A 27,277-nucleotide genomic window follows, 5' to 3' on the forward strand; every position below is an offset into this window, starting at 1 on the left:
TATGAATAAGGATCTACCCCTCCATCCAGATAGGACACTACAGCAGATCAAAGAATCAATTCCACCTAAATCTAGCTTGTTGAACCAAGGAGTTTGTGAGCTTAGTTGTAAGAACGTGAGTCTCTTAAGTTTCATAAGCTTCCTTGACTCTTAATTCTTGTTCTCTCCGTCAGAGGGACAGCTCGTACCATAGACAGAACCCAAATCTCTTCTTGGCAGAGGCTTGAATTGTTTATTAGATGTTTTTAGTCTGATATAAGCATTTTTTTTTCTTTGATTGGAGGTGATGTGTTTTGGGTTTATCTGTGGGGAATTTCTCTTGATTGTGTTAATTGAGGTGGGAAGACATGCCCACTGTGGGTAGCAACATTCCCTAGGCAGATGATAGAATGTGTAAGAATGGGGAAAGTGAACTGAGCACTAGTGTGTATTCATCTTCTCTGTTTTGCTGTTGTTTGGAGGTTCATTTTGCTTTTTTGTTTTTGTTTTTTTAGACAGTGTCTCGCTATGTTGTCTTGGAGCTGTCTTTGTAGATCAGACTGGCCTTGAACTGACGAGTGTTAGGATTAAAGGTATACACCACCATGCCCAGCTTTCCTCTCTGTTCTTTGTTTGTTTATTTATTTATTTATTTTGGTTTTTTGAGACAGGGTTTCTCTGTGTAGCTTTGGAGCCTGTCCTGGAACTCACTCTGTAGCCGAGGCTGGCCTCGAACTCACAGAGATCCACCTGGCTCTGCCTCCCGAGTGCTGAGATTAAAGGCGTGTGCCACCATCCCTCCCCCTCCCAACACACCCCGGCTCCTCTCTGTTCTTGATTGTAATATAGTGTGACCAATTCTCTCAAGCTCTTGTTGCATTCAGTGACTTCCCTGACCTGAAGGACTGTAAAATAGAATTCTGAGCCAAATAAATCCTTTCTCCTTTAAATTGCTTTTCCCAGGATATCTTATTACAATAACAGAGAAAGAGGGACAGATATACTTTGCAAAGCTTGGGTGCAGGGCTGGAGAGATGGCTCAGTGATTTAGAGCACTTGTTATTCTTGCTGAGGGCCTGGGTTTGTTTCCCAATACCTACATCAGACTATTCAGAACCACCTGTAACTCCACTTCCAGTGGATCTGATGCCCTCTTCTGGCGTACCCATGAACTGCATGTATATTGTACACTTAACTATATTCAGACAGGTAGACAGACAGACACATACACACACACACACACACACACACACACACACACACACAAATAAATCTTTAAAATTTTAAGTGTAGACTAACATTTTAAAATATTTTTAATATTTCATTTATTTATATTTTTTTATGTATGAGTGCTCTGCATGGATACCTGCATGCCAGAAGAGGGCATCTGATCCCACTATAGATGGTTGTGAGCCACCATGTGGTTGCTGGGAATTGAACTCAGAACCTCTGAAAGAGCAGCCAGTGCTCTTAACTGCTGAGCCATCTCTCCAGCCCATTTTGAAATATTTTATCATTGACTTCCAGTATAATTTCAAAGATAGTCACACACACACACACACACACACACACACACACACACACACACACACACATACACGGCTCTGCCATGTTATGAATGCTACACTTAGGAAACGGAAACTTCCCTTGAAGGAAATACATTTATTTTTCAATTTGGAGACCATTGAGTCACTAATGTTTCTAGAACTGTAGCTAAAATTTGATCAATGAGTAAAATAATTTGTATTCTTAGTAGAAACTTTAGTATTTTTTAATTGAACTTTATGCAGCTTTCCTTGTCCTCCGTAGCAGAATTTCTAGAAATCTCTGAGGGAAAGATGAAGTAGAAAGTTGAGCTAGTAGATTGGGCTTTTGTGCAGCTTTATGTGAGACAGTTAAAATAGAAACCATATACTTTGTATGGTTTACATAAGAAAATACCATACGCTTTATCAAGATATACCAAAGTAATTCTCGTTTTACTCATTAGATAGGCAAAGTGACTGTTGGCCAGCATTGATTGGGACGGACAAGGTTTTCCTTGTCCTGGTTCCCTTAGGAAACTTGAGGGTAAGTCTGGTTAAGTTTTGGTAGTTTCTTGTATGGGTTCATTTATGCTTGTACAGCCATGCCTGGGTACAAGGACACTCTCTATGAATAAATATATAACAAGACAACAAATAATCCAATGTTCACCTTAAAACCCCAGTTAAATAATGTTGGTGCAGCTATATCATGTACAGGAATATAGCATAATTACATCAAAACAGGAGTACTTTGTAGCCACCAGAAAATGACTGATGTCAAAATATACCAATAAATAAAAATATTTGAGATGCATTCTATACATTGTTGTAATTTTTTATATGCCTAGAGCAATTTCTGTGTGCATGTGGAGTTAGTATGTGTATAGATTGTAGAGGGTGGTTAAGGTGCCTCCTGGGATTGGTAAAGATTTAGACAAGTCTCCTATGCGAGTCAAATACTTTTTTTTTTTTTTCTTTTTTTGGTTTTTCGAGACAGGGTTTCTCTATGTAACAGCCCTGGCTGTCCTGGAACTCATTCTGTAGACCAGGCTGGCCTTGAACTCACAGAGATCTGCCTTTGCCTCCCTAGTGCTGGGATTGGATTTGTGAGTTTATCTGTTCCATTAAATTGGGGTAGGGAACAGCCATGGTTTCTTTGAATATAATATAATTTGCCTTACTCCCTATCCTTCATTTTCCAAATCTCTGGGGACTTCAGTTTATAGGTACATTTTCTATTTAGTTATCGCACACATAGTTCCCTGATGCTGGTTTTTTGTTTTTGTTTTTAGGGTTTTTTTTTTTCCTCTCTCATGTCTGTTTCGTGTTGGATAGTTTCTATTGCTAGATTCTCAACACTAAGCTCACTGGCCTCCTCCTTCTTCTTACTTGTCTTCCTCTTCTCCCACCTCTTTTTTTTGGGGGGGGTTGTTTTTTTGATTTTCAAACAAAGCAGGTTCTACACAGGGTTTCTCTGTGTAGAACTCACTCTGTGGACAAGGCTGGCTTCAAACTCAGAGCTCTGTCTGGCTCTGTCTCCCAAGTCCTGGGATTAAAGGCATGTACCACCACTGCCTGGCTAGCCTTTTCTTCTTCAATGACTAGTCTGTTATTCGCTATATCCAGTGTATTTTTCATTACATTTGTTAATGATTTCATCAAACAGCCCCATGCCTGTATGTACCAGGCTTTCTTTTTGGGGCCACCAACCATCTCCCAAATCATGATACAGAGACATATTTTTATTATTCATTTTCAATGCTCAGCCTAGCTTAGGCACATTTCTGGCTAGCTCTTTTTAACTTAAATTAACCTGTTTCTCTTTATCTACCTTTTGCCTCAGGGCTTATTACCTTTCTTACTTCTGTATATCTTACTTTCACTGCTTCTCTGTGTCTGTCTGTCTGGCATCTGCCTGGCTTCTGGCCCCAGGTGTCTCCCTTGAGCTTGGATTTCTCCTCTTATTTATTCTCTCTGCCTGGCAGCCCTGCCCATCCTTTCTCTGCCTTCTTATTGGCCATTGGGCTCTTTATTAGACCAGTCAAGTGCCTCAGGCAGGCAAGGTGAAACAGATGCAACACATCTTTACATAATTAAACACACATCCTTGCATCATTAAACAAATGCAGCACACACGCATGTAACACACCTTTACATAGTTAAGGTATTATTCTGCAGCATAAGCAAATGTAGCACATCTTTGCCCAGTTAAAATAATATTCTACAACACCCGTAGTTTGGGTTTTCTGTCATGGCATCCCCATCTGCATTCAACAGTTATCCTGGATCTTGAAAGTAAGAAATTCCTTCATAACAATAACGCGAGTGAATGCTTTTGTCCGCTAGTCGTGTGTCTTTTATGAATCAGTGTCTCTCATTGTTTTCTCTTCTCCTTGTAAGTTGTATTTCCTGCTGCTCTTCAGTTGGGTACGAAACAGAATTTTATCTTGCTGTGGGCTGCCATATTTTGAAAGTTCCTAAAAATATTAACTCTCGGATACCTTTTCCCCCGCCTCTGCCCTCAGGGAGCCCTTCTGTCAAGCTCCATGTCTGACTTGCTGTTCTGTGGACACCGAGCATGTCTGGATGGACACCATGTGGCTTGTGCACAGATGCGTTGTCCACTTCACTCATGGCTCAGGATCTCAGCTCCTTTGAGGCCAGGCCTGTGTCTTTTCAGGACTGAATCCCAGAGCCCAGAACAAACCCCAGGACCACTGTAGACCCTTTGTGAATCTGTCACCTGAGTTAACAGCTGAATGCCAGGCACTGTCCTGGTGCCCTCCAGACAGTTTCATGAGTCCTGAGATGTCACTGGCACCCTGGAGTGGTTTCTACACCAGAACTTTTCCAGGACAGCAAAGTGAGCGAAGGGTTTTCTCTGTAGCAGCAATAATAAGAAAATGTACTGAACTGACTTCATCCTGGTATACTGCTTCCTTTCTAAGATGTTTGCCCAGAACCCAGAAGGGAAGAAAATCGTAGCAGCGCAGGGCAAGTTATGTATTTTCCATGGCAATGTAATCGGGTTAACACTTGTTATGAACTTCCCTTGTATTGGTGTCTTCTCCACTCTGCCTCCATTGTGAACTTGGTGTTGGTGAAGAGTAACTGTAGAACTTGGAGACAGAGCCATCTTGGGCAGGGATGATGTTCCCTGAGGCAGCTAGTGTCTTACCCATGGCCTTCAAACGGGACTGTCTGAGGGGGACCCAGTAGATTGAACCTTACTTCAGCCAATTAAAAGGGCTGTTGTGATGCAGCCCCAAGTAATCAGACCTGGAGCAGTTTTATCAGCTCAGCAGATGGGAACTACTTATTGTCGCCACATTGTTTTGATCAAATCAGGGACTTGACGCTCAGACCCCCCCCCCCCACACACACACACACCCCGTTGAAGCTGCCTGCCTCTTGTCATCTGTTTCTGGAAATATCTTCTTAGTTCTCTTTCAGACAGGATCTTGCAAGAAGGATTATTTTCTTTGTTAAATTAGTAAACAATATTTTTTCTAAGAAGCATTGGATATATATATATATATATATATATATATGAGTTTGAAGCATATGTATATTTTAGAAGGAAATGTTTTCCTTAAATCACTAAAGAAAAGTATTAAGGAAGAAATGAAATGTTAATATGAAATTGGTTAAATTGATAAAATTTTTTCTAGTAAATTAAAAACAAAACAGGTTTCTTTAACTGAGCAGCCTTGTAGTGGAAGAATATATACTTCAGAGACACACAAAAGTACAGGCAGTATTTATGTTTGACGGTAAATACAATAGTTATGTAAACACAAAGTAGAATACAGAGCCATCGGGCTCTATTTTCATATTTATAGACCCTTTTATGTCCCATGTTAAATATGAATACACAGTATATTTTGGATGAAAGTTGTTTTTTCTTTTACTCTAAGATGTAGATGTCCTCTGTTCTTTTCCAAAGGGTTGATTAAAATCAGAACTCAAGCTTGCCAATATTCTCTCATCTCTCACTTAGCGGAACGGGTAAGACAGAGGCTGGAATAGCGATAGCTCTTTATGTCCTGCCAGGCACCCCTCCCTCCCGGAGCCGAGCCTCATATTTTCATGAGCATCTCGCCATACTTCTCAGCCCTGTTTCCAGTCTTGACCCACTGACCCAAGAATCCAGAAAATGTCATGTTAGTGCCTACTAATTAGTGCGCCAGGAGCACCTCTGCATCTGGCCTTTCCACCCTCTGGAAGTGGGAGCACAGGCTGTCACTCATGTCACGCAGGGAAAATGAGCCCTCCCTGCCTTTGCCCTGTTTTGCAAACAGCAGGATAAGCCCAGCTGAGACTAGAGATGAATATGCAGGTTAGGAAGAAATTAACCTAAAATTCACTGCCGTTTGCATGATTGTCTCAGATGACAGACTGCCTTCCTCAGAGTACCCAGTCAGGGTGCCGTGTGGCCGAGTCCTCGGGGGTCTAGCTCTTGCAGCACATGATCAGCTCTGTGCTATCATAGTCATTTGATGAAGTCATTTCAAGGGAAGGATAGTCTCTGCATAAAAAGTGAATTAGCATTTCCGTGCATGGAAGTTTCCCGTCTGTAGACGCATTCTTGGAGAATGCTGCAGTGAGCGAGTGAGCGTTTGGTTCGAGCGCTCATTAATCAGGGCTGTTGGGTCAGGGTCTCCTGAGCCTTCTGGGTTTGGGGAGAATCGGCTTCTGTAATTAAAGGGATGAAATATATCACGATCACAAACTTACCACATCGACAATTGAGGGTTTTGAACTAACGGAATTAATCTCTTTAATTTTTTTCCTTAGGTGTTTAAAATAGAGGTGCTAATGAATGGAAGAAAACACTTTGTTGAGAAAAGGTACAGCGAGTTCCATGCCTTGCACAAAAAGGTAATCTTTGGTTTTATGTTTTTCTCCTTTTCTCTGCGTGGCCCATGGTATAATGTAAAGACTCCATCCTATGTTCTTCAGAACATTGCTGTCGGCTCTGCACGTAGTTTCTTTATAACGGCACTGATTTCTTTTCAAAATAGATTGTCCAATCGGTGTATTTGGTGTTTGTTTTTAAATAAGTGGGTTTCCTGTTACAGTTGTTTGCATCTACAAATCAGAAGCAGTAAGCTGTTACAGTACATCGCATCAACTATTAAAGGTTTATAATGAGTAAGATCAACACCCTCTTCTGTCCAAGAAATGCATTTGATGCTCTTTACAAAAAGAAAGGAAACACAAGAAATCACTATGCAGGGAGGAATTCATTAAACTCAACTTAAATGTTGTGTACCTGGACAAGCTTGTGTATGTATACATGTGTGTTCATATGGGGTACATGGAAAAGAGGCTCCCCATCCACAGCTGTCCTATGAGTAGTGGAGAGCGACTATACCAGAATGATGGATGCTGTAGCTCTGGGGTCCATTTCAAAGTCACAGGTCAAAGGAACAGAAATGCAAAAGAAGTAACTGACTTTCAGGAAGAAATGGTCACTAATGAATTGAAAATGAATACGTTAAAAAATAAATCTCTAAAACAAGCTTAATTTTTTGTGGTTTATAAATTATAAATTTTGTGGGTGCTAAGTTTTTTATAGTAGCTTGAAATACCTAGTGAAATTTCCTGGAAGAAAATCACAAATGATGAATCAGTTCAAATTTATCATTTTTCTTTTACATATCTGTGTCCAGGAGTGTATCATATATTTATGAATGTATATACACACATATGAAACACATGCATGCATAGGATGCATGCCATGATTAGATAGTTGGCCAAGAAGCTAGGAATGGGTTAAGTTAGAGAGTCTTTTAGTTTTATGCTTTTTAATGTCTATGCAATTTTCCTGGGACACATCACTGCATAAGAATGTCAGAATGTGTTGATTCTGGATTAAAAGGCCTTTAGAACTTTGTAAAAAGTTTTTTTCCATGTTAATTAGAGAGTAGAGAATTAAGTCTAAATCGAAAGATTAGTGAACCTGTTTCCCTGTTGTCTGATTGTTTAATTTTAGACACTCTCACTGTGTAATTCTGGCTGGCTTAGAACTCAGAGCTCCCCCTCTGCCCCTCCTCCTGAGTGCTGGGCTTGGTGTGCACCACCAGCCCACTCCCTCGCTTCTGTTCAAAGATGCTCTAAGCTTTTCTGTTAGGGTAGCAAACCATTTAATTAAATGAATTTAATTCTCCAATTAGAATTTCATCAAGTTCAGGTTTCCTCCCAGAGAAACCATGCAAGTGCCTACAGATTTCCATCAGGTGTTGCCAGGAGACTCGTTTTAAAAAGCACCAGCCTCAGGGACCTCAGAGAGAAACACAAAATTTGGGTCCCCTCTTCCTGGTGGGATTCTTTTTTGTTTGGTTTTAGGAGCAAATTCTGCCAGGTACCTGGTGAGCTAAGTCCCTACAGGAGGTTGAGACCAGATCTCTCTCCACCCGCACCCAGCTTCTCCCTGCCAGTCTGGCTGGGCAGCTTGTCAGGTGCAAGCCCCTTCCTAACCTACTAGGTCAGCATGAAGTACTCCATGAGCAGCACAGCCCAGCTGAGCTCTCCAGATACCAGGGGACTGACTCCATAACAGACACAGCAGGGTGACTGCCAATTAGGCTGGCCCTGTCCATGGGGCAGCCCCCAGACTCTGCTTGTGTGCAGCCTGGCTTGCTCACACCCTGCTCTAGGACAATTTCCCTCTGTCCTCAGCAATCAAGCATTGTCAAAAAAAAAAAAAAAAAATTCCTGTACTTTGTAGGACTTATTCTTTCCATTTCTGCTGTTCCATTATTAACTTTAACCAGTTTTCCATAATGAAGCTTGTTAGAGTAAACAGAGCAGTGATTCTCAAATCTCTGTTACAGAGTTCGAGCCATCCTTATAGGGACGTGGAGATCACGGTTTTGGGGGAGGGGCAGGCTGTTGGAGTGTGCTGTCTGTGCACCATAGAGAGGGGAGAGCCACTGCGGGGTTAGGATTGGTGGAAAGGTAAGGCCAGAAGGCAAATGTACACACTGGTGGGATATAAAGGTTCATGTCAGTCTGTCATCGTAACTACACAACTGCTCAGAAGCGCCGTCGCGGGTAAGAGTCGGCAGAGTGCCTCCCACAAACTTGACCGCGCCGCTTCCCACTAGGCAGCCTCATCCATTAACTGTGCCTTTGCTACCCTCGATTTCCATGTGTGAATTTTGTGACAGGAGATGACAGTTCACTAAATGCCTGCCTCTCACTGTACGTATATCATCTTCCGCCATTGAATTTCCTGGAAACGCCTGCTTATCACCACAGTTTCTGACATCTGATCCGTGCGTGCCTGTCTTGGTTTTTCTTACATTTTGTAGTCTGCTCTCTCGATGAGAAGTTTTGGCAGGTACACCTAAGTTGACTCCAAAATAGCGTGTGAGCTGTTCCTAAGCACTCCATCCCTTCACCGAGGTCGAATCATAGCTCTTCTTCATGTCCTGCAGACGCACAAATGCCTCCTTGTTGATTGTTCTTGCTAATGTTGAGGAACTAACTATTTGAGCTTGTCTAGTTAGCGTTGGGAATTGTATTTTTAAACCTTTCTCAGAATTTTTCTGTCTTTATAAAAGTCATGTGTTTTTCCATAAAAGTCATATTTTTCTTTGCTCTTCTTGTTTGGGTGGTGATGAAGGAGTTGCTGGAGCCAAACCCCAGGGCCTTTGCATGCCGGAGACTGCTCTAACACCAAGATAGACCCTTAATTTTGATTTTTTTCCCCCTGTATACTCATTATTTTCTTCTCAAATTCACCATAGCCCAGGCTGGCTTTGAACTTACTGTGATCCTCCTGCCTCGGCCTCCCAAGTGCTAGAATTACAGCTAAGTCTTCCAGCCAGTTTGAGTGGGGACAAGAGGAGTCTCCCACTGTCACCTGCACATCCGGACTCAGCTTCTAGTACTCTAATGTGATTACTGTTTTCTTTCTTGGGTTTTTAAAAACAAATCCTGCACAGCAAGTTATATTACCAAAAGGAGCACTTCTCTGTCAAAGGATATGGGTGTATATATTTTTTTAATCCCCTGGCATGTATTACAAAGCAAAAAGGACTGTTTAAGGCTTGCAGCATCTCATCTGCTTTGGACATCATCACTCTGAAAGTTGTTGACTTAGGAAGCAGACATCTTCCCTTGCATAAAGTGATGCTTTTTGAGTTCATTTATGTGCACATCTTTTTTTTTTTTCTTTTCCTTTTAGTTATTCTATTTCTGTGCTTTCTCATTTACTAGGGCCCTGGAATTTGCTTACTAGCCTGTGTAATGGAGCCTGGTGATCTGCATCTTAGGTCAGTTCCCTAGAGCATCTTATGCTCCCTGGAGGTTGAGATTCCTACTGTGAATTATATTTTTAAAGATGTCACTCAGATACAGTCCTCCACCACACACACACACACACACACACACACACACACCACCATACCCCCTACCATACAACCATGAGGCTTAGAACTAAGCAGCTCAAGGTTCTGAATGCTGAAGGTCCTTCTGACCTTTCTTTTACCTGAATTTTCCAGAACGCCACTAGGCCCTGTCAATTCATTCTTCCACATTGCTGCAGTCTGCACCCCTTGGTTTTTCTCTGTCACTCAGAGTGGTGCTGTTTTATACTGTGTCAGCAGTCTGCTCTTCATCTTCTTACCTTTTCTCTACTGTGTGTCAGTTTGCCTTTCGCTGCATTTCTAGACCTTTCTCCCGCGCTCTCTGATGTGGGCTTGAATTGTCTATTGTGTCACAGACAGTGACTCCTGGGACAGTGTTCTCAAACCAGTGTAACAAATAACAACAAAAACGGCAACTTAAAACAAGGCCCATTTATTATCTTGTGCTAAGTGGGTGGACAGGGCTGCGTTCCCACAGGAGAGCCCATTTTCTGCCTCTTGTAGCTCCCAGCAGCTGGCAGTCGCCACCCTTCCTGCGTCTGCCTTCCTTGTCATTTCCTGTCTCCACACTCCTCTCTCCGAACTTTGTCGTTCCTCTCCCCTTTGAGGTACCATTGGGCCCATCCCAGTGTTAATCCAGGAGAGCTGTCCCATAGCGACATCCTTCATCGAAATCACACCTGTCAAGCCCCTTTCTGGGCAGGACTACCACTCCTGGGGTCTGGGGATTAGGGGTTCTCATGTGTCTTTGAAGGCATCATCACGCTGTTCATTCCCAGCCATCTACTGGCCAACCCTCTTTCTGCTGCTTCTCTTAAGAAAAGTTCGTGTTAGCCACACCCAAGCACGTCCTGAATCGGCCCGCACATCCCTGTCTTTGTCAGTCTGTAGGCCCATTATCTGTCTGTGTGTTAAAAACAAAGCAGGACCTTCAAGTTCCTCAGTGCCAGCAGCCTGCTTTCTAATCTCCCCCCCCCCACCCCCCCCCCCCCGGAAACTCCCATTCCATTTAACATAGACCTTTCTACTTAATTATATCTTAACACAATTCAAACTTAGTTATCCCCTATCTCCAGCTGGGTTCCAGGTTGTCTGAAAACTCATGATCCACCCACACGCTACAATTCCATGTGTGTGTTGCTGTGTCTCCCCCTCCCCCATGTCTTATCCTTTGTATTTTCCACAGGGTTGATTATCTGGTATATGGGGTATTGGGGAACGTCACGTGTGTTCTGGTGTGAATGTTTATGGCGCTGGAGATTTGACCCCAGGTCCCTCTAATCCCGGTTCCTTTGTAGCTTCTACTCTGCTAAGATGAGGAAGGGGGTGAGAGATTCCCCCCTCACAGAAAGCAAGACTCTGTCCTGTTCTTCGTAACAAGGTGTCCCCTGTGGCTCTTGTGATGGGTCAGTCTCTAAGTATGTGAAGGGCCCAGCCCCATGCCCCAGTCACCTCTACTCCTGCCAAGTAACTCATCACTTTCCACACTTTCCACGGCCATGCTTGCAAAGAGCTGGCCTGACCTAGGCCCCAACCTCATGCATGACAAGAAACTCTTCCCTACACTGCAAACTTCTGAGCATATTTTATTCTTCATGCCTCCCCAGCTGTTTTCTGTCCGTTCCAGCCCACCCTTTTGTTCATAACGTTTTCAGTGAAATATGGGGCTGGTTCATTTTCAAATTAACTATCCTCATTCTTTGTTATTGCCTCCTTTGGGTTTCAGTCAAATATTGCCTTCTCTTCTATCCAATTTAATGAAGTATACATTTCAGATGAACCACAACACTGCTGTATGGGATCAAACCGGGAGAACAGTACCCATGCGCCATCCCTGAAGGAACCTCGAGAAAACTGGGGTGATAGTATACGGGAAGGGTTATCTCTTTCTCCCCAAACATCTCTGATTGTTTAGATGCTTTTGTTTCCATTCTTTTTATTCCTCTCCTCCATAAAAGTATTTCTGTGGAAAAATAGGTTTTTCTCTCCGCTTCACATGCTGGTGGATCTTTTTTTGTTTGTAACAGAGTTCTAACACTACAGAAACAGTAACAATGTAACAGAGTTCTACCGATTTAAAAGTATAACAGTGTAACAGGGTTCTAATGATGTAAAAAGTGTAACAGTGTAACAGAGTTCTAAAGATGTAAAAAATGTAATAGCTTAACAGAGTTCTAACAAGGTTAAAAAGTATAACAATGTAACAGAGTTCTAAGAATGTGAACAGTGTAACAGAGGTCTAGCAATGTAAAAGGTATAACAGTGTAACAGAGTTCTACTGATATAACAGTGTAACAGAGTTCCAACATGTAAAAAGGGAAAGGGAATGGCCACTTCGTATGCTGATAGGTCTTTTCTATCTGTAATAAACTTTCAATGAGTTCTAACAATGTAAAAAGGAAACGGGAATGGCCACACACTGAAAAGGGGTGTGTGTGTGTGTGTGTGTGTGTGTGTGTGTGTGTGTGTGTGTGTGTGTGTCACTTATCTACTCACATCAGAAAAGTCCTTTGCCCGGATGCTGCGTAGCAGGACAGTTAATCATCAGATGAAGAAGACAAGGAGTATTTATCTTGCAAGCAGCTGAGCCCTACTGGAAACATACTGTCTTGGCGTTGTCTCTCATCTAAATGCTTGCTCACCTCCAAGTGCGTCATGCTGATCGGCTCCCTCAGTCCCCCCTCATGTAAACAAAAAGGAAAGATCTTTTCAGTGCTGTGTCATCAAGATGCAAAGAGAAGAACTGGAGAGGAGACAGCCGGCAGAGCTTTTGTGGGGGGTCGAAGTCAGGCTGAAGGCTCGCACAGCCACCTTGCCTCCTCTTGCCCCCTCTTTGAAACACTCCTGTGGGATAGCGCCTCACCTCGTCCTCACTCACTACCTGCCCCTCAGGGCTGACCCTCCCAGTATTCCACTGCAGCATAATAAACCAGCCGAGACACAAATCTTCAAGTCCCAGTTATTTCAGAGTCCCCCTGGGTCAGGCGTCAGTCTTACTGTCTGTGATCAAGGACGGCCATGCCGTGATCCTGTCCTAGGCTTAAGTCCACATCTACACTCGCTCGGGCAGCCTTCTGCCTGAATCTGCAGGAGTGACGACGTCTTTTATTGCTGACTGTTGACCAGGGGCAGCTCTTAGCTGCTAGAGGACCCCCTCAAGCCCTGGCCACTTCCTCAAAGCCATCAGTCTGCTAAGGCCGTGGTGTACAGCCAGGCAACCATGGAAGTGACTGTCCCACTGAAATCACAGGTTTGCCCACCCCCACGTGGGAGGAGTTAGGTAGGTTGTAAACACCATCGGGCCGATATGTGCATTCTGCCCGCCATAGCCCTTCTGCTGGGTTAGGACTTCATTCTCAACGTAATATGATTTAGTTCTATGTCTGTAAACGCTATCTACAGTCTTCAGACTCTTAGGCTTACAGAATTCTGTATGCTTGCTCACACATGGACACCTAGAGGCATCTCTAGCTTAAACTCTCCAATCTCAACAGTTGATTCCTCTATGTTAGGAGTGTCTAAGGTTGTACATCATAGAACCTTAACTGGCTTTCTTAAGTAAGTAAGAGATTTATTGTTGTTATCCTTAGGAAACTAAAGGCAGGCAGCCCAGGGGATGGAGCCAGCCTCAGTGTCCATTGTCCTAAAGTTGTGACTTTCACTTTCTGATTATAACACAGCTGCAGCCACCTCAGGCCTCGCTTCACACGTCTAGCAGGAACAAATCCTGCGATCTTTCTGGGAAAACGGAAGTTCTACCCAGTAGACTTGTGCTGCACTTTAATTAACAACGGTGTCACGTGACCACCGTGATGCTAAGGGAACTTAGGAAATCAAGGTTTTTAGGTTTAACATGTTGCACTCTGAATGACATTTTCCCCTATTCACAGGGGATTAAATATGACAGTGGTTATAAATGCAAAGCAGTGGTGACAGTAGCAGATGGGATTTTGTTGTTCTTCCACGGAAGTGACCAGGTTCCTGTTACTTTACCATCACCAACACCACATGGCTTCTGCCTCATGGTCAAAGGTGTCCGGGCTGGTTCCATCCATAGGCTATTTCTGTAGAGTGGAAGAACTTCCCTCTCTTCACGACCTCTGAGAAAGAGCCCTTCTTCCGGTTGGATTGACACCTCGGCTTACCTCCCTATGACCAGGATGCATCACATTGTTACACACAGCGGGGGGTGGAGGTAGGGAGTGGGTTTTTCATTCACCAAAACCCAGGAGTTTTTGCATCCTGGAGCACCCAGGAACCGTAGATTTGGGGAATAACTAGTAGATTGGGCAGTATGATGGCCATTCTTGGTTGTCTACTTGACCACATCTGGAATTAACTAAAACCCAAGTGGCTGAGTACACCTATGAGGGCTTTTTCTTAATTAAACCATTAGAAGTGGGAAGACCCACCTTTCATGTGGGCTGCACCTTTTTGGTGCCCGCCTATATAAAGACATGGGAGAAGGAAGCCCTTGCTCTTTGCCTGCTTGCCATCACTCTTGTTGGCACATCCATTCCTTCAATGGCATTCGAGCCTACTTCTTCAGGATTCCGGCATGCACTGAAGACAAGCCGAGACATCCAGCCTCATGAGCTGAACAACTAATAGATTCCTGGATTTTTCACTGATGGACAGCCATTGTTGGACTGGCTGGATCACGGCCACATTAATTCTATCAGTTCTTTTCCTCTAGAGAACTCTAATACAGCCATCGAGCTCACACCTGACATTATGACACTGTTCATTAAATGACAGGCAGTTAATCAGAATAGCTGCCAGAGGAGGTCTCAACCTGAATGTCTGCCCCAGAGCCATGATGATCAGATCTACTTTGCACGCCCACAGCCCCCCACACCTGCCCACATTCACCACCTGCACATGTGGTCAAGACCATCACCTCTTGCCTAGCTTTCTTCAGGCACTGAACTGGTCTGTTAGCTCCACCCCTATCCCCATGCTGTCTTTCTTGTTCATTGAACCCAGCATGTCCCCTCCAAAGTAAAGGTTAGGTCATGGCACTTTGGTTGAAATCATCAATTTACCTCTCCTTTAAAATGATATCCAAATCCCTGCCATGGCCCACAAGGCACTGAAGTATATGGTGTTGCCTCCTCTGAGGGTCCAGCTCTCCTTGTTGGCTTTGAGCACCGAAGGCCTGACTCTCCCTTTCTATTGCTGACTCTACCCTAGTCATGTTCCTTGGGCTGCTCACGTGACTTCCTCCAAACAGGACTCAGGTCATGCCTCAGACATTACTGCCTCATACAGGCCTTCTCCCTGCCACCCCACCCCATCCCCAATTTCCAGTGCTACCACTTTCACATACTCCATTAACTTGTTTATTGTTGGTGTGCTGGCTAGTTTTAATGTCAACTTGACAGAATCTAGGGTCATCTGTGAGGAAGGACTCTTAGTTGAGAAAATACCTCCATGTATTGGCCTATAGGCAAGTCTGTAGGACATTTTTTTTTTTTTTTGATTGGTGATTGATGTGGAAGGGCCCATGTTACTATGGATAGTGCTGCCCTTGGCACATGGTTCTGGATGACGTAAGAAAGCAGGCTGAGCAATCTGTGGGGAGCAAGCCAGTAAGTAGCACTCTTTCATGGCCCCTTCATTGATTCCTGTCCCCAGGTTCCTGCCCTGACTTCCCTGGATGATGAACTACAAGATGTAAGATGAAATAAAGCTTTCCCTCCCCAAGTTGCTTTTGGTCCTGGTGTTTATTATTATCACAGCAATGGCACCCTAAGACCATTGGTTTCCAGTTGGGGCAGGTATGTTCCTAGCGCCAAGGCACAAGGAGGAGGAGCCCATGGCTGTTCATAGTCATCTTCTGGGGCCCTTTGCTGTCTCCAGAACTCCTTTCTCCACACTTTCAATCCAAAAGATTGAAAAGTGATCAACTTCTTTTCTCTAACTGGCAGAAGAGTAATATGTTTGAACAAATTCTAAGTCCTATTCTGTCCCGACAGCCTGGTCCCAAATAACTGACTTGGAGGCTGAATATGAATTATAAATGCTTGGCCAGTATCTCAGGCTTGTTACTAGCTAACTCTTAAATTAACCCATATTTCTATTTATGCTTTGCCACATGGCTCATGGCTTGTTACCTCATTTTTACATGTCCTGCTTGCTTGGTGGCTGGCTGGATGGTGTCTCTCCTAACTCTGCCCTCCTTCCCCTCATCCTCAGTTTGGCTTTTCTGCCCAGCTACCAGCCTGTCAGCTTCTTATTAACCAATGAGAATAATAAATATTCATAGTATAGAAAAGGATTGTTTCACAGCACTATCCAATGTCCCTCTGTTATTTCTCTTTGGAGCCAGTCTTCCTCTGGGAGTCTCCAATGACCTCAGGCTCCAGCCAGGCTTATAGATCTCCAGGCAGCTGTGTCCAGGAGGTTGTGTAACTCCTTTCCTACTTGTTCTGTTGGTAAGAAGCATAGATTGGGAATTGCACATATATATATACACACACAATTATCACAGTTATATATATATACATATATATACACAATATATACACAATATATCACTATATATATATATATATATATATATATATATATATATAGAGAGAGAGAGAGAGAGAGAGAGGAGGCAAGCATGGACTCAGCCATTGAAGGGCTACTGTTTGAAATGTCCCTTTCTCATAGTGTCCATAAGGTTCAGGCTAGAGTGGTCACTGGTGAACATGTTCTTAAATGTTAAAAGAAAGCTTATTGTGTTTTTGGCTACACAGATTTAATCGGTGGGTTTTGCAAAGGGGCCACGTTAGTAGGTCTTCAAGATCTGAGTTAAGATGGTGGGGCTTATCCAATTGTAGAGGTTACTTACAACACAGTACTATAAATTTAGTAGCTTAAAGCTGTATAGATTTATTCTCTCATGTTGCTTGAGGTTTCAGAGTCCAAAATCAATTTAACCAGGCTAAAACTCAGTTGGTCAACAGAGCTGCAGCCCTTTTAGATGCCCTGGCAGGTTCTAGAAGCCCTGAGCAGATGTGTCAGGCTTCTAGAGGCTACTGAGGCCATCATCGAGAGATAGACACCTATTTAGGACTTTTTTTTTAAATGACATAATTTATTACATTTTGTATTTTTTGTATAAATTTGTATTTTTAGGTCCTGGTGATTAATTAAACCCAAGGGACTGTACATGCTAAGCAAGTGCTATAACCTGAGTTACATTTCTGCCTTGACACAGAATCTTTCTTTGTAGCCCAGGATACCCTCCAAATTGTCATCTTCCTGCCTTAGCCTTCTGAGTGCTGAGATTATAGGTATGCACCACCATGCTCCATACTTTTTTAACCTCTGGCCTCTTGTAAGGTTCTCATGGTTGCATTGAACCTGCCCAGATAACCCAGGACAGTCTCCCTGTTATTAAATCAATAATTTCACCAAACCGGAAGAAAATCCCTTTTGCTGTAGCTGTACAGGGAAACACTCCAGGTTTAGGGCATGGCACTCCTTGGAGATGGATCTTATTTTGCATACCAAAGCAGTTCTAACTTAACTTTGAATAGCTCTTCTGAAAAATAAGCTTTTATTTTATTTTATTTTATTTTATTTTATTTTATTTTATTTTATTTTATTTTATGCATTTGGGTGTTTTGCTTACACGTATGTCTGTGTACCACTTGTATGCCTGGTGCTTGAAGAGGTCAGAGGAAGGTGTCCAGAACCCTGGAATTGGGGTAACAGATAGTTGTGAGACACTATGTGGGTGCTGGGAGTCAAATACTGGTGGTCCCTTGGAGGAACAGCCGGGGGTCTTAACAACTGAGCCATCTCTCCAGCCCCAGAATTTTTTTTTTTTTTTTTTAGTGTCACCCCCTGAAAGGACTGCCTAGATGTTCTAACTCAAAACTGCCCTTTAGTTTGCAAGAGTAGAGCTTGCATCTGCTTCTCTGAATTTTTGGAAGGACTAGCCTTTTTCTGTATTTTAAAATTCACTTTATTTCAGAAATTTCAAGAGCCTCTCTGAGTGTTGTGCTCCAGTTCATGTGACATTTTGGGGGACAATGGTCAGAAATGACCATACGTTGTTCTCTTTTCATATGTGAAAAGTATATGTGGAAGGACTTTTTCTTTAGTTAGAAAACTAGATTTTAAAACTTGCATTAATATTGCTTATGAAATACATTGACTTTTGAAACTATCTTACTTTCCTTTTAGCTCAAGTGCTAGACTTTTTTTTGGGGGGGGGGGTTCAAGACAGGGTTTCTCTTGTGTGTGTAGCTTTGCGCCTTTCCTGGAACTCACTCGGTAGCCCAGGCTGGCCTCGACCTCACAGAGATCCGCCTGCCTCTGCCTCCCGAGTGCTGGGATTAAAGGCGTGCGCCACCACCGCCCGGCAAGTGCTAGACTTTTAATTCAGAAAAAAACTCATTTAAATCTGAAATACTCATCATAACAACTATCAAACATAAAACCCATGTGTCCTGAAGTCTGAACAATCAGGACACCTCAGTTAAAAAATGTTTGGGAAAACTTTTCAGCTTATTTTAGCCATAGTTTATTTTTGCTTAGTTGGCTCTTCTTTCTTCCAGATGATTTTATTATGATTAACAGGCATCTTTCCCCTTCTGTCTTGGAAGCTTAAGAAATGTATCAAGACTCCAGAAATCCCTTCTAAGCACGTCAGGAACTGGGTCCCCAAAGTCCTGGAACAGCGGCGGCAAGGCCTGGAAACATATTTACAGGTAAGAGATGTTCAGATCTTCAGTGTCACAGAGCCTCAGTCAATGCCTCATTCTCTGGGCTCAGAATGTGAGCGTGTGACACCAAATACTGACCAACAGCCGGAGATCCTGAGATACGGCTGTTTTCGGTGACAGATACGCCTATGGGTTGGTTCACGTAGCTTTTATTGGCTCCCGTTTAAAGTTGTTTATGCATTGGGTAAGTGCAGATTTAGTGTCATTGGAAGAATGCTATTGAAATGATCTGTCCATTTTTATATTCAGCTGTTGTACTGATTACTTTGTGTTTTAGATGAAATGATTCTGTTTCCTCAACCCTTGGGTTTTAAATGTTCAGGTGCTAATTGGAGTCCTGGGAGAAAATAAATCTTCAGTGGGGCAGATATGTGTAAAAATCCACCAAGGCTGTATAGAAGTTTCCCCCTCAATGCCAACTTTTTTGAGAATTAGAATAGATGTCTAGAGCAGTGGTTCTCAACCTGTGGGTCACGACGCCTTGGGTTGAATGAACTTTTCACAGGGGTCGCTTAAGACCATCGGAAAACATAGATGTGTTTACATTATGATTCATAACAGTAGCAAAGTTACAGTTAAGAGGTAGTAACAAATAATTGTATGGTTGGGGGTCCCCACAACATGAGGAACTGTATTAAAGGGTCAGAGCATTAGGAAGGTTGAGAAGCACTGGTCTAGAAGAAATGCATCAGGAAGCTCTCTACTTTCTCCTTGAAGGACAAACAGAACTGGATGAGCTAAGATGAAAGTCTCCTTCCCACAAGTGACAGAGAAAGCAAAGAGAGAATAAGACACTGTTCGTCCACTTCTCTGAAGTTCACCCCCCCCCCCTGAAGGCTTAGGTGACTATTCCTTGGAGTCCTCATTAGGTGCATAGTTGGGCAGGGCAAGTGCAGAGACAAGCAGGCCCAAAGGGTCAGACATACACTCCATTTAGTCCTATGTGAGAAGTGATATGTGGAGGTGAGCATAGCTTTGTTGAGGAAAGGAATCCTGCTTCAAAAAAGAAGGATGCAAATATGTTGGGTAGACCTATAATCCCAGCACTTTGGAGGTTTGGGCAAGAGAATCAGAAATCCAAGGCCTGCCTGGCCTGCACAGGGAGACCCTATCTCAAAAAAAATAAAACAAGACAGAAGAGCCAGACTTCATGTGAGAGTTAAGATTGATCCTTCTAAGATATTGCCTTAGAGAAATTAGCAGCATAGCCACGTTCTTTCTTCGTTGTCCTTGAGGCCCCTTCAAGCTTTATTAACTCCAGGGTGGATCTTGCATAGGGGAGAATCTGGGAGCTCTGAAGCTTGTGTGCCTGTCCCCATGCAGAGCTCTGGTGGATGACTGGGTCTGAGTCCCTGGTGGCTGATGCCCAGTGATAAAGTGGAGGACACCTTCCTGGTGGAAAGGATGATGCCAGGTGTCAGTTCCCAACCTTCTCTTGTGTCCTAGTCTTTACCCTCTTCAAGGAGGACAGATGGGGCAGAAAAGGCAGGAGCTGAGGAGGTTTTGCTCTTGGACTTCAGGCTTGGTGGAAGGATTCTTCGCTGTCTCTCTGGGAGGGAGAGCCTAAAGGAAACTGGAATCGCAAATCTGGGAAAATTGCAAATCCCAGGAATGCGGGTGGCCTTCCCTGAGATCCTATGCATAGAGCTATCAGGATCCCATAGCTTCAGGCAACACTTGAGAGCAAACAGCAGACCAAAAACCAAGAGAAATTGACCTAGGAAATTATATGCAAAGGGTAGAAAGCATGCTGTCTGTAATTAGATGGGATAGGTAAACAACACGCTTTCGTTTGTAGGCCAGATTTCCCCCAGATATTGTATATCGTCAGGCTTTAGTTCTGAAGAAGGCTTGATCCCCCTCCACCCCACCTCACTGCAACTGACACATGACTTCCATTACCCCTCAGTGTAAACATTTTAAGTTGTTTGTGCTTCGTGTGTAAATATGTGGATAAAATCATCTGGCGCAGAGGGGAGCTTACAATGATGCTTAAATTGAGCTTAGAATTTTCTATTCTCAGAGATGGGGCTTGAAAGACGTGGTCGCTGAGAGGACTTGCTTCCTGCTACGTGTTTCAAATTCATGCTGCTGTCACTCAGTGGCTGGACCCCGAGGACTCCAGTGAGAGCCTCTTTCTTCTCCCTTTGGCAGTGGGAGCTCGGTGGAGGTTGCCGTGAGGTCCAGAAGTGAAGGGCACATCCTTAGCTATGGACAATTCTCACATTTTATGTCTTGATGAGATAGGCAGCGTTCTTATTTCTTCCACTGCCTGCCGAACTCCAGGGAGAGTCTGATTCACCCCCAGGACCAGGGGGTAGCTGCCGCCAGCACATCTCCTCAGTTACCATCCTGCAGGTCAGCTCAGCCTGGGCTGCACAGCAGGACACTGACCTGGCCCATTGCCTGACCAAACACTGCTGCCCCCAAGAGGTGCTCCCAAGGCCACAGGGGCCTAGATTACCCACTCCAGCTCATTTGCCGCCTGTCAAAAAAAGTCCATAGTCACCCCTGGCAGCCTGTTTCTTGACAAGGTCAGGGCAAATGACCCTTCTTTTCTGGAGGGCAACTGGTTACCTGTGATTGCAGCCCCACATATTACCTATGGTGGCTCATGCTGTTCTTTTGGTTAAATATGGGAAGGCTGAGATCGGAGAGCCTCTGAAACCTTGTCACCTTCCCAAGTTAAAGGGCTTGGAGTGGAATTTTATTTTCCTGTTACTTAATATGAGCTCTTTTCATATTAAGAAAGCCCACACTTGGTTTAGCTGTTCTTTTGTTCAGAAGCGAACAGCATACTAATCTCTAAACCATAATTTAGAGAGAGCATCGGTATCAATTTAAATAATATAGCTTATTTAAAAATACAGAGACATAGGGTAATTACTGTTGCTCTGGCGCATCTGTAATGGTAGCTTTCTTTGAAACATTTCACAGTGTATTTGCAAAAGCCACCTTGTGTTGGACCCGACAGCTTATGCCAGCTGTCCCAGCTGTTGAGGAGGCTGAGACACCTAGGAGTTCAAGATGAGCCTGGGAACATTGCAAGAACCAGGAGAGACGGGGAGAGAAGAGGGACACAGTGGGAGAGGGAGAGGAAAGACGCTACTCTATTTCCAGATAAGAGTGTCACATCTTCGCAGGGGCAGGGGACGAAGTAAGCATATCAAATAGAAGTAGCATGAAAGGCTAGCATGGTGGCAGTAATCGTGGCACTCTGGCTAGAGAACGTGTGTTGGGGAATATTATTTTAAGTTGTGTTACTTTTGTTTATGTTGCATTTGTTTAACTCTGTGAAGCTGTGTTACTGTGCCTGTCTAATACACCTGATGGTCTAGTAAAGAACTGAACGGCCAATAGTGAGGCAGGAGAAAGGATGGGTGGGGCTGGCAGGCAGAGAGGACAAATAGGAGGAGAAATCTGGGAGGAGAGGTTTGGAAGGAAGAGGAGCCAGAGAAGGAAGAACAAAAGAAGGAGGACTCCAGGGGCCAGCCACCCAGCTACACAGCAAGCCACGGAGTAGGAGTAAGATTTACAGAAGTAAGAGAATGGAAAAGCCCAGAGACAAAAGGTAGATGGGATAATTTTAAGTTAATTATACAAGCTAAGGTTGGGCATTCATAATTAAGAATAAGCCTCTGAGTAATTTATTTGGGAGCTGGGTGGTGGATCCCAAAAAGAGTAGAAACTTCCAATAACAATCAGGGTTTTGAGTGGGCTTTTGTTTTGGCTGTTGATTTTTCAGCTTTATGTGAAGCCATGGGGTTCATTCCCCAGGTCCTGGTGGTCTATTCAATTTCCCCCTCTTCCCTGAGCCCTTCCTAATCTTATGCTTGTTTTATAGACGCAGCCTGTTTTCAGTTGAATTAAGTGGGAAGAATAAGGAAAGATAATTCCTATCTTCTTGGAAGTAGAAATCTATTTGTTGATTTTTAAAAATGTATTATTCATTTATTTTAGTATATGGGTGCTTTGCCTATACATAACTTTTGTGCCTGATACATTCACAGAGGCCAGAAAAGGGCATCAGATTCCCTGGGACTGGAACTACAGATGGTTGTGAGCCACCCCGTGGGTGCTGGAAATGAACCTGGATCCTCTGGAAGAGCAGCCAGTGCTCTTAACTGCTGAGCCATCTCTCCAGCCACATTTGTTTTTGTGGATGTGTATGTGGATGAGGGCACATGCTTGCCACAGCACACATGTAGAAGTGAAGGGATGATTTCGGGCATCAGCCCTTGCCTCCAATCCTGTTTGAGGTAGGGCCTCTCTTGACTGCTGCACTGAAGACTCCAGGCTCGCCAGAACTTCCCTGGGATTCTGCTGCCTCGGCCTCCATGCTGTAGAAGTGTGGGGCATTGCAGAAGCGCACCACTGTTTAATCATGTTTGCTTCTCAAATTAAAATTCCTAGAGAGCCCTTGTGCCATCACATGAAATGGGTGTGCCTTCAGGAAAGGCATGCGTGCTGGAAGTGTGGCAATTGTCCCGCAGGTGCCTCCGAGGGCCGTCTGCCAGTTGGCAGCCAAGAGGCCATTGGTGCAGGGAGTGCATTTCAACCCCGGTGATAAGTACACAGTTTGAGATACTGGCACCCACATGGAGTAAGGCAAGCTTCCAGCACCTTCCAGCCCAGGTCGGCCCACCCACAGAGGCTGCATCGTGATCTAAACTTTTTAACCTGGAAGGTTGGGGTGTTCCGGAATAGTAGTTTCTGTGCTGGCCTTTACTCTTTCCATCCCGAGTGCTTGCGAAGGCGCGTTCCTCCGGAGTAAGCCTGCACCACCCCGTGCCTCTTCTGCCCCTTAGCTTCCCTTTGCTTAAGCTCCTTCATTCTCCTGAGGAAAGCATCCTGCCTGTGGTGAGCGAATCTCCTTCCCCACTAAGGAGCAAGCACTACTTCTAAAATGCTGGCATCGGGGTCTTTGTATAGAAATTGTCGTCAGACACTACACTGTTGCTCTTATCACCTGTTGGATCGTGAAATTGCTGGAACAGGCCGGCCTGCTTCAGAGGCGCGTGGGGTGTCGTAGGGTATTCCCTGGGCTGCCCTGCTGTTTTCCCTGCAGGCTTCTCTGACCGACCGATGTGTACAAGTGCCCTTCCTGCTCACAAACATTCCCTGGCCACTTCCTCCACACCGGACTGTTCCTGTGAATTCACTTCTCATAAACCACTTACAAACTGGACATTTGGCTCTTGAGTGACCAGAAATACCTACTTGATGGCTGTGAGCCATTTTTAGGGTATACTTTCACCGTTTCCTCCTTGTTTTAAAAGTACTGCTAGCAATGATTGGGTTTTTTTGTTTGTTGTTGTTGTTGTTTTGTTTTTCGAGACAGGGTTTCTCTGTGTAGTTTTGGTGCCTGTCCTGGATTTCGCTCTGCAGACCAGGCTGGCCTTGAACTCACAGAGATCCTCCTGCCTCTGCCTCCCAAGTGCTGGGATTAAAGGCGTGCGCCACCATCGCCGCCACCGCCACCGCCACCGCCACCACCACCACCACCGGCTATAACTGTTCTTTTGAGGGGTCTTTCTCTGAGTCTTGTGCGGCATCCTAAGTTTTATTTGTTTCAAACATTCTGAGAATGGTAGATTAATCCCGAGAGAGCTGGGAATAACCGATTAGATCTAGCTGAACTGTGATTGGCTCCCTGATGAGCCATTTCCTAGGCAGTGGCTCCTACACTCCTCTTGGCAAAAATGGCGAACAGCTCTGTACGTAAGTTGCTAGGATTTTGAGTATTTAGAGTTTCAAAGGTTGGGAACATGTTCTAGTTTAAGGTTTAGAGGCATGATTATTTTGAAGTTAATTTTACTTCTTTTTTAAATGTTTACATTTTTATTAAGAGATTTTTTATTCATTTCACAAACCAACCACAGATTCCCCTGTCCTTCCTCCTCCTGCCCTAATTATACTTCTTTTAAGGAGTTTTCTCATTATTATCCATCTTACAACAATAGATATCCATGATAGTTAAAAAAAAATTTCTTGTAGAAAATATTTTTTTTGTTTTTTTGTTTTTTGTTTGTTTGTTTGTTTTGAGACAGGGTTTCTCTGTGTAGCTTTGCGCCTTTCCTGGAACTCACTCTACTGTAGACCAGGCTGGCCTCGAAACTCAGAGAGATCCGCCTGCCTCTGCCTCCCGAGTGCTGGGATTAAAGGCATGCGCCACCACTGCCCGGCATGAAAATATTTTTATGTGCGTCTCTCTCTCTCTTGATCATCAAACTCTGGCTGAGGATCAGTGGATTTTTTTCTTTTTAAATCCATGCCTGACAAAGGTAAGGCATTGATGAAGCTGAGTGAAGTCTGCATATGTTGCGGGGGACCCTGGGCTGCTGCTCTCACTACCCAAACCTTCACGGCTCCCCATCTTAGAATGCTCCGTTTCGTTCCTGGACCAAGCCGTGATTTATAATATCAGACCCAGTTCTTCCCAAGGATTTCTTTTAAAACTGAAAACGAAGTAGAGAGTGAGATCTTATCAACGGCCAGAAGACAGTTGCCACCCAAGCGTAGCGACCTAAGTTTGAGTCCAGAACACACATAAAAGTAGAAAGAGAAAACCGACTCGACGGGATTGCCCTTACTTCCACATCCAGGCTGAGACACAACATGCCCTCCGCTCAGCCCACATCATACACTACAAAAAAAAAAAAAAAAAAAAAAGGTTTTTAAACCTCATGTATTACAGGAAAGAGGAAGCTATAGCCTGAACCTCCTAAAACCCCCTTCGAAGCCTGTATAGTAGCAGTGCCTATGAAGGCCCTGCTTATAACCGCAGACGAACCGCTCTTTGTTCTGGTTAACATGGTGAACACTGTGTTAAATAATATTAATGGCTGGGATTGTCAGTACTTAACAGTGCCTTCCTCGTACAAGTGATTTTATTGATCGATACAGACTCAATGTAACCGGGCAGATTATTTTTACTGATTTTATCGAAACCTTGACCAAGTTTGTTAGTGCACCACGTATCTTTAAATAGATCCAGATGATGATGTAGATTAAGAAAAGCAAACCGCCATCCATCTCTTTTTGATCTGTTAATAACTTAAATCCATCATTGCTAGCAAGTGTTTTCAGATCCTGTTGTGTATTCATGTTTCTGTTGTGTCTGGGAAGACTCCTGTAACCTTGTTTCTGTGGTTGGCTTTTCAGACAGCCTTGCCCTAACCACTGATCTTGAATTCAGCAGATAAGCATGTCAACATAATTGGAATGTTGGACAAACTATGAACAGGAAGCGATCCTTTAGAAGTCTTTGTTTTTTAATTTTCATCTTAGTAGGTGATCTAGGGAGACCTATGGATTCCTACATTTATGGTGGTTCTATCAGGCATTTTTGTGTTGAGCTCAACAATTTACAAAGTCTAGACCTATCTTCTTCCAGACATACTGGTTCTTCTCATATTTGAAAGGCTTGCATAGGAACCACAGAAAACTGTGGTGCTTAATTTCATACATTGATTTTTTTCAGTGATTTCCATTAATCTCAAAATGATATACATGCCATTTAAGATAATTTTTAGTTTGTAGCAGTAGTTAAAATTTCTAAAACTACCATATGTATTATTTCTTAAAGAGACAAAATAGATACAACCTTTCAAGACAATTAGACCTTTGTCCATGTATACATGCATGAATGCATGTATGAATCGCTAAATATTGAACCCAGGTCTTCACACATGCCAGACATTGAACTACACCTTCAGCTCTGAAGACGTATCTAAAATTTGGGGATGATGCATTCTTGCCCACCTTGGATAGACAAGCCTGGTGCAGCCCACTCTACAGAACTGTGGACATAGAACCTTCAGAGATAGAGACCGGTGGAGGGCATCGGTAATGGCCATCTGAAAATCTTTGAGAATCTCAAAGAATATTAATGATCTCATGGAGGGATTTATGTGGACATAGAGGATGGAGAAAAAAATAAAGTCCAATCAATTGCAGCCCTAGAGTATTTGGAGGCGCTAAATTTAAAGCTTGGGGGGAGTTTAGAGCCTGTGAATTGTTTGATGTCGGCTATCAGTTGGCCAAATGTGTACTGAGTTTTTAAAAAATTCCTCAGTAGTAATGTGTTAAAGTTCCGCCTCCTATTCAGTGCTCTGTACTGGTGCGATGAGAATTTGAGGTTCAGTTCTCTGGACTATTTATGTTGTTGGGAACGCTATGGCTGGGTGCTGTGGCTACACAGAGGGCCAGTGGGAGGTTCCATTCCATGTGGACATGTGGAAAGCCCATTCAGAGACCCCTCTCAACACAGGTAGGTAGTGATGTCACTACCCGATGAGAAGGTAGGCGAGCGCGTGGCCTTGTCTTTATCTACAGATATCTGTTAGGAAGCAGGTGGTTTTTCTAATAGAGCACATTATTGGTGAAATTATTAAGGCCACTCCACTTAGTTAAAAGGAAGATTTATTTAGTGGGCAACTTACAAAAAGGGAAAGGTAGGTCGCAGTGTCTGGGGATGGTGTATTGCAGTCCAGTGGTGTTCTCTGGAGCTCTGCTCTGTCCACCTCCACCATTCAGGGTCCCTGCACAGAGCGAGCGCTCGCCCATCCAGCTCTCCAGGCGCCTCCCTTGGCCCTGCCTCTTAGGCGTGACAGTTGCCAGAGTCTCAATCGGGGTTGGAACTTCCAGATCCAAGCTGGAATGGCTG

The 27,277-nt window shown here is 43.8% G+C and overlaps 1 protein-coding gene across 5 annotated transcripts in view; it reads left to right on the forward strand.

Annotated features, from left to right (window-relative positions):
* Snx24 (sorting nexin 24) overlaps positions 1-27,277 on the forward strand; it is a 153,024-nt gene that overhangs the window by 84,970 nt on the left and 40,777 nt on the right. For 4 of the 5 annotated variants that reach the window (XM_076555250.1, XM_076555249.1, XM_076555248.1 and 1 more), the window contains 2 exons: positions 6,303-6,386; positions 18,490-18,594. In XM_076555250.1, coding sequence (XP_076411365.1) covers positions 6,303-6,386; positions 18,490-18,594 — 189 coding nt within the window. Of the gene's footprint in view, positions 1-494; positions 573-6,302; positions 6,387-18,489; positions 18,595-27,277 lie in introns of all 5 variants that reach the window. The other variant, XM_076555247.1, reaches the window with a different exon arrangement.

The sequence above is a fragment of the Peromyscus maniculatus genome, chromosome 19 (genome assembly GCF_049852395.1).
Source record: "Peromyscus maniculatus bairdii isolate BWxNUB_F1_BW_parent chromosome 19, HU_Pman_BW_mat_3.1, whole genome shotgun sequence".
Classification (NCBI taxonomy): domain Eukaryota; kingdom Metazoa; phylum Chordata; class Mammalia; order Rodentia; family Cricetidae; genus Peromyscus; species Peromyscus maniculatus.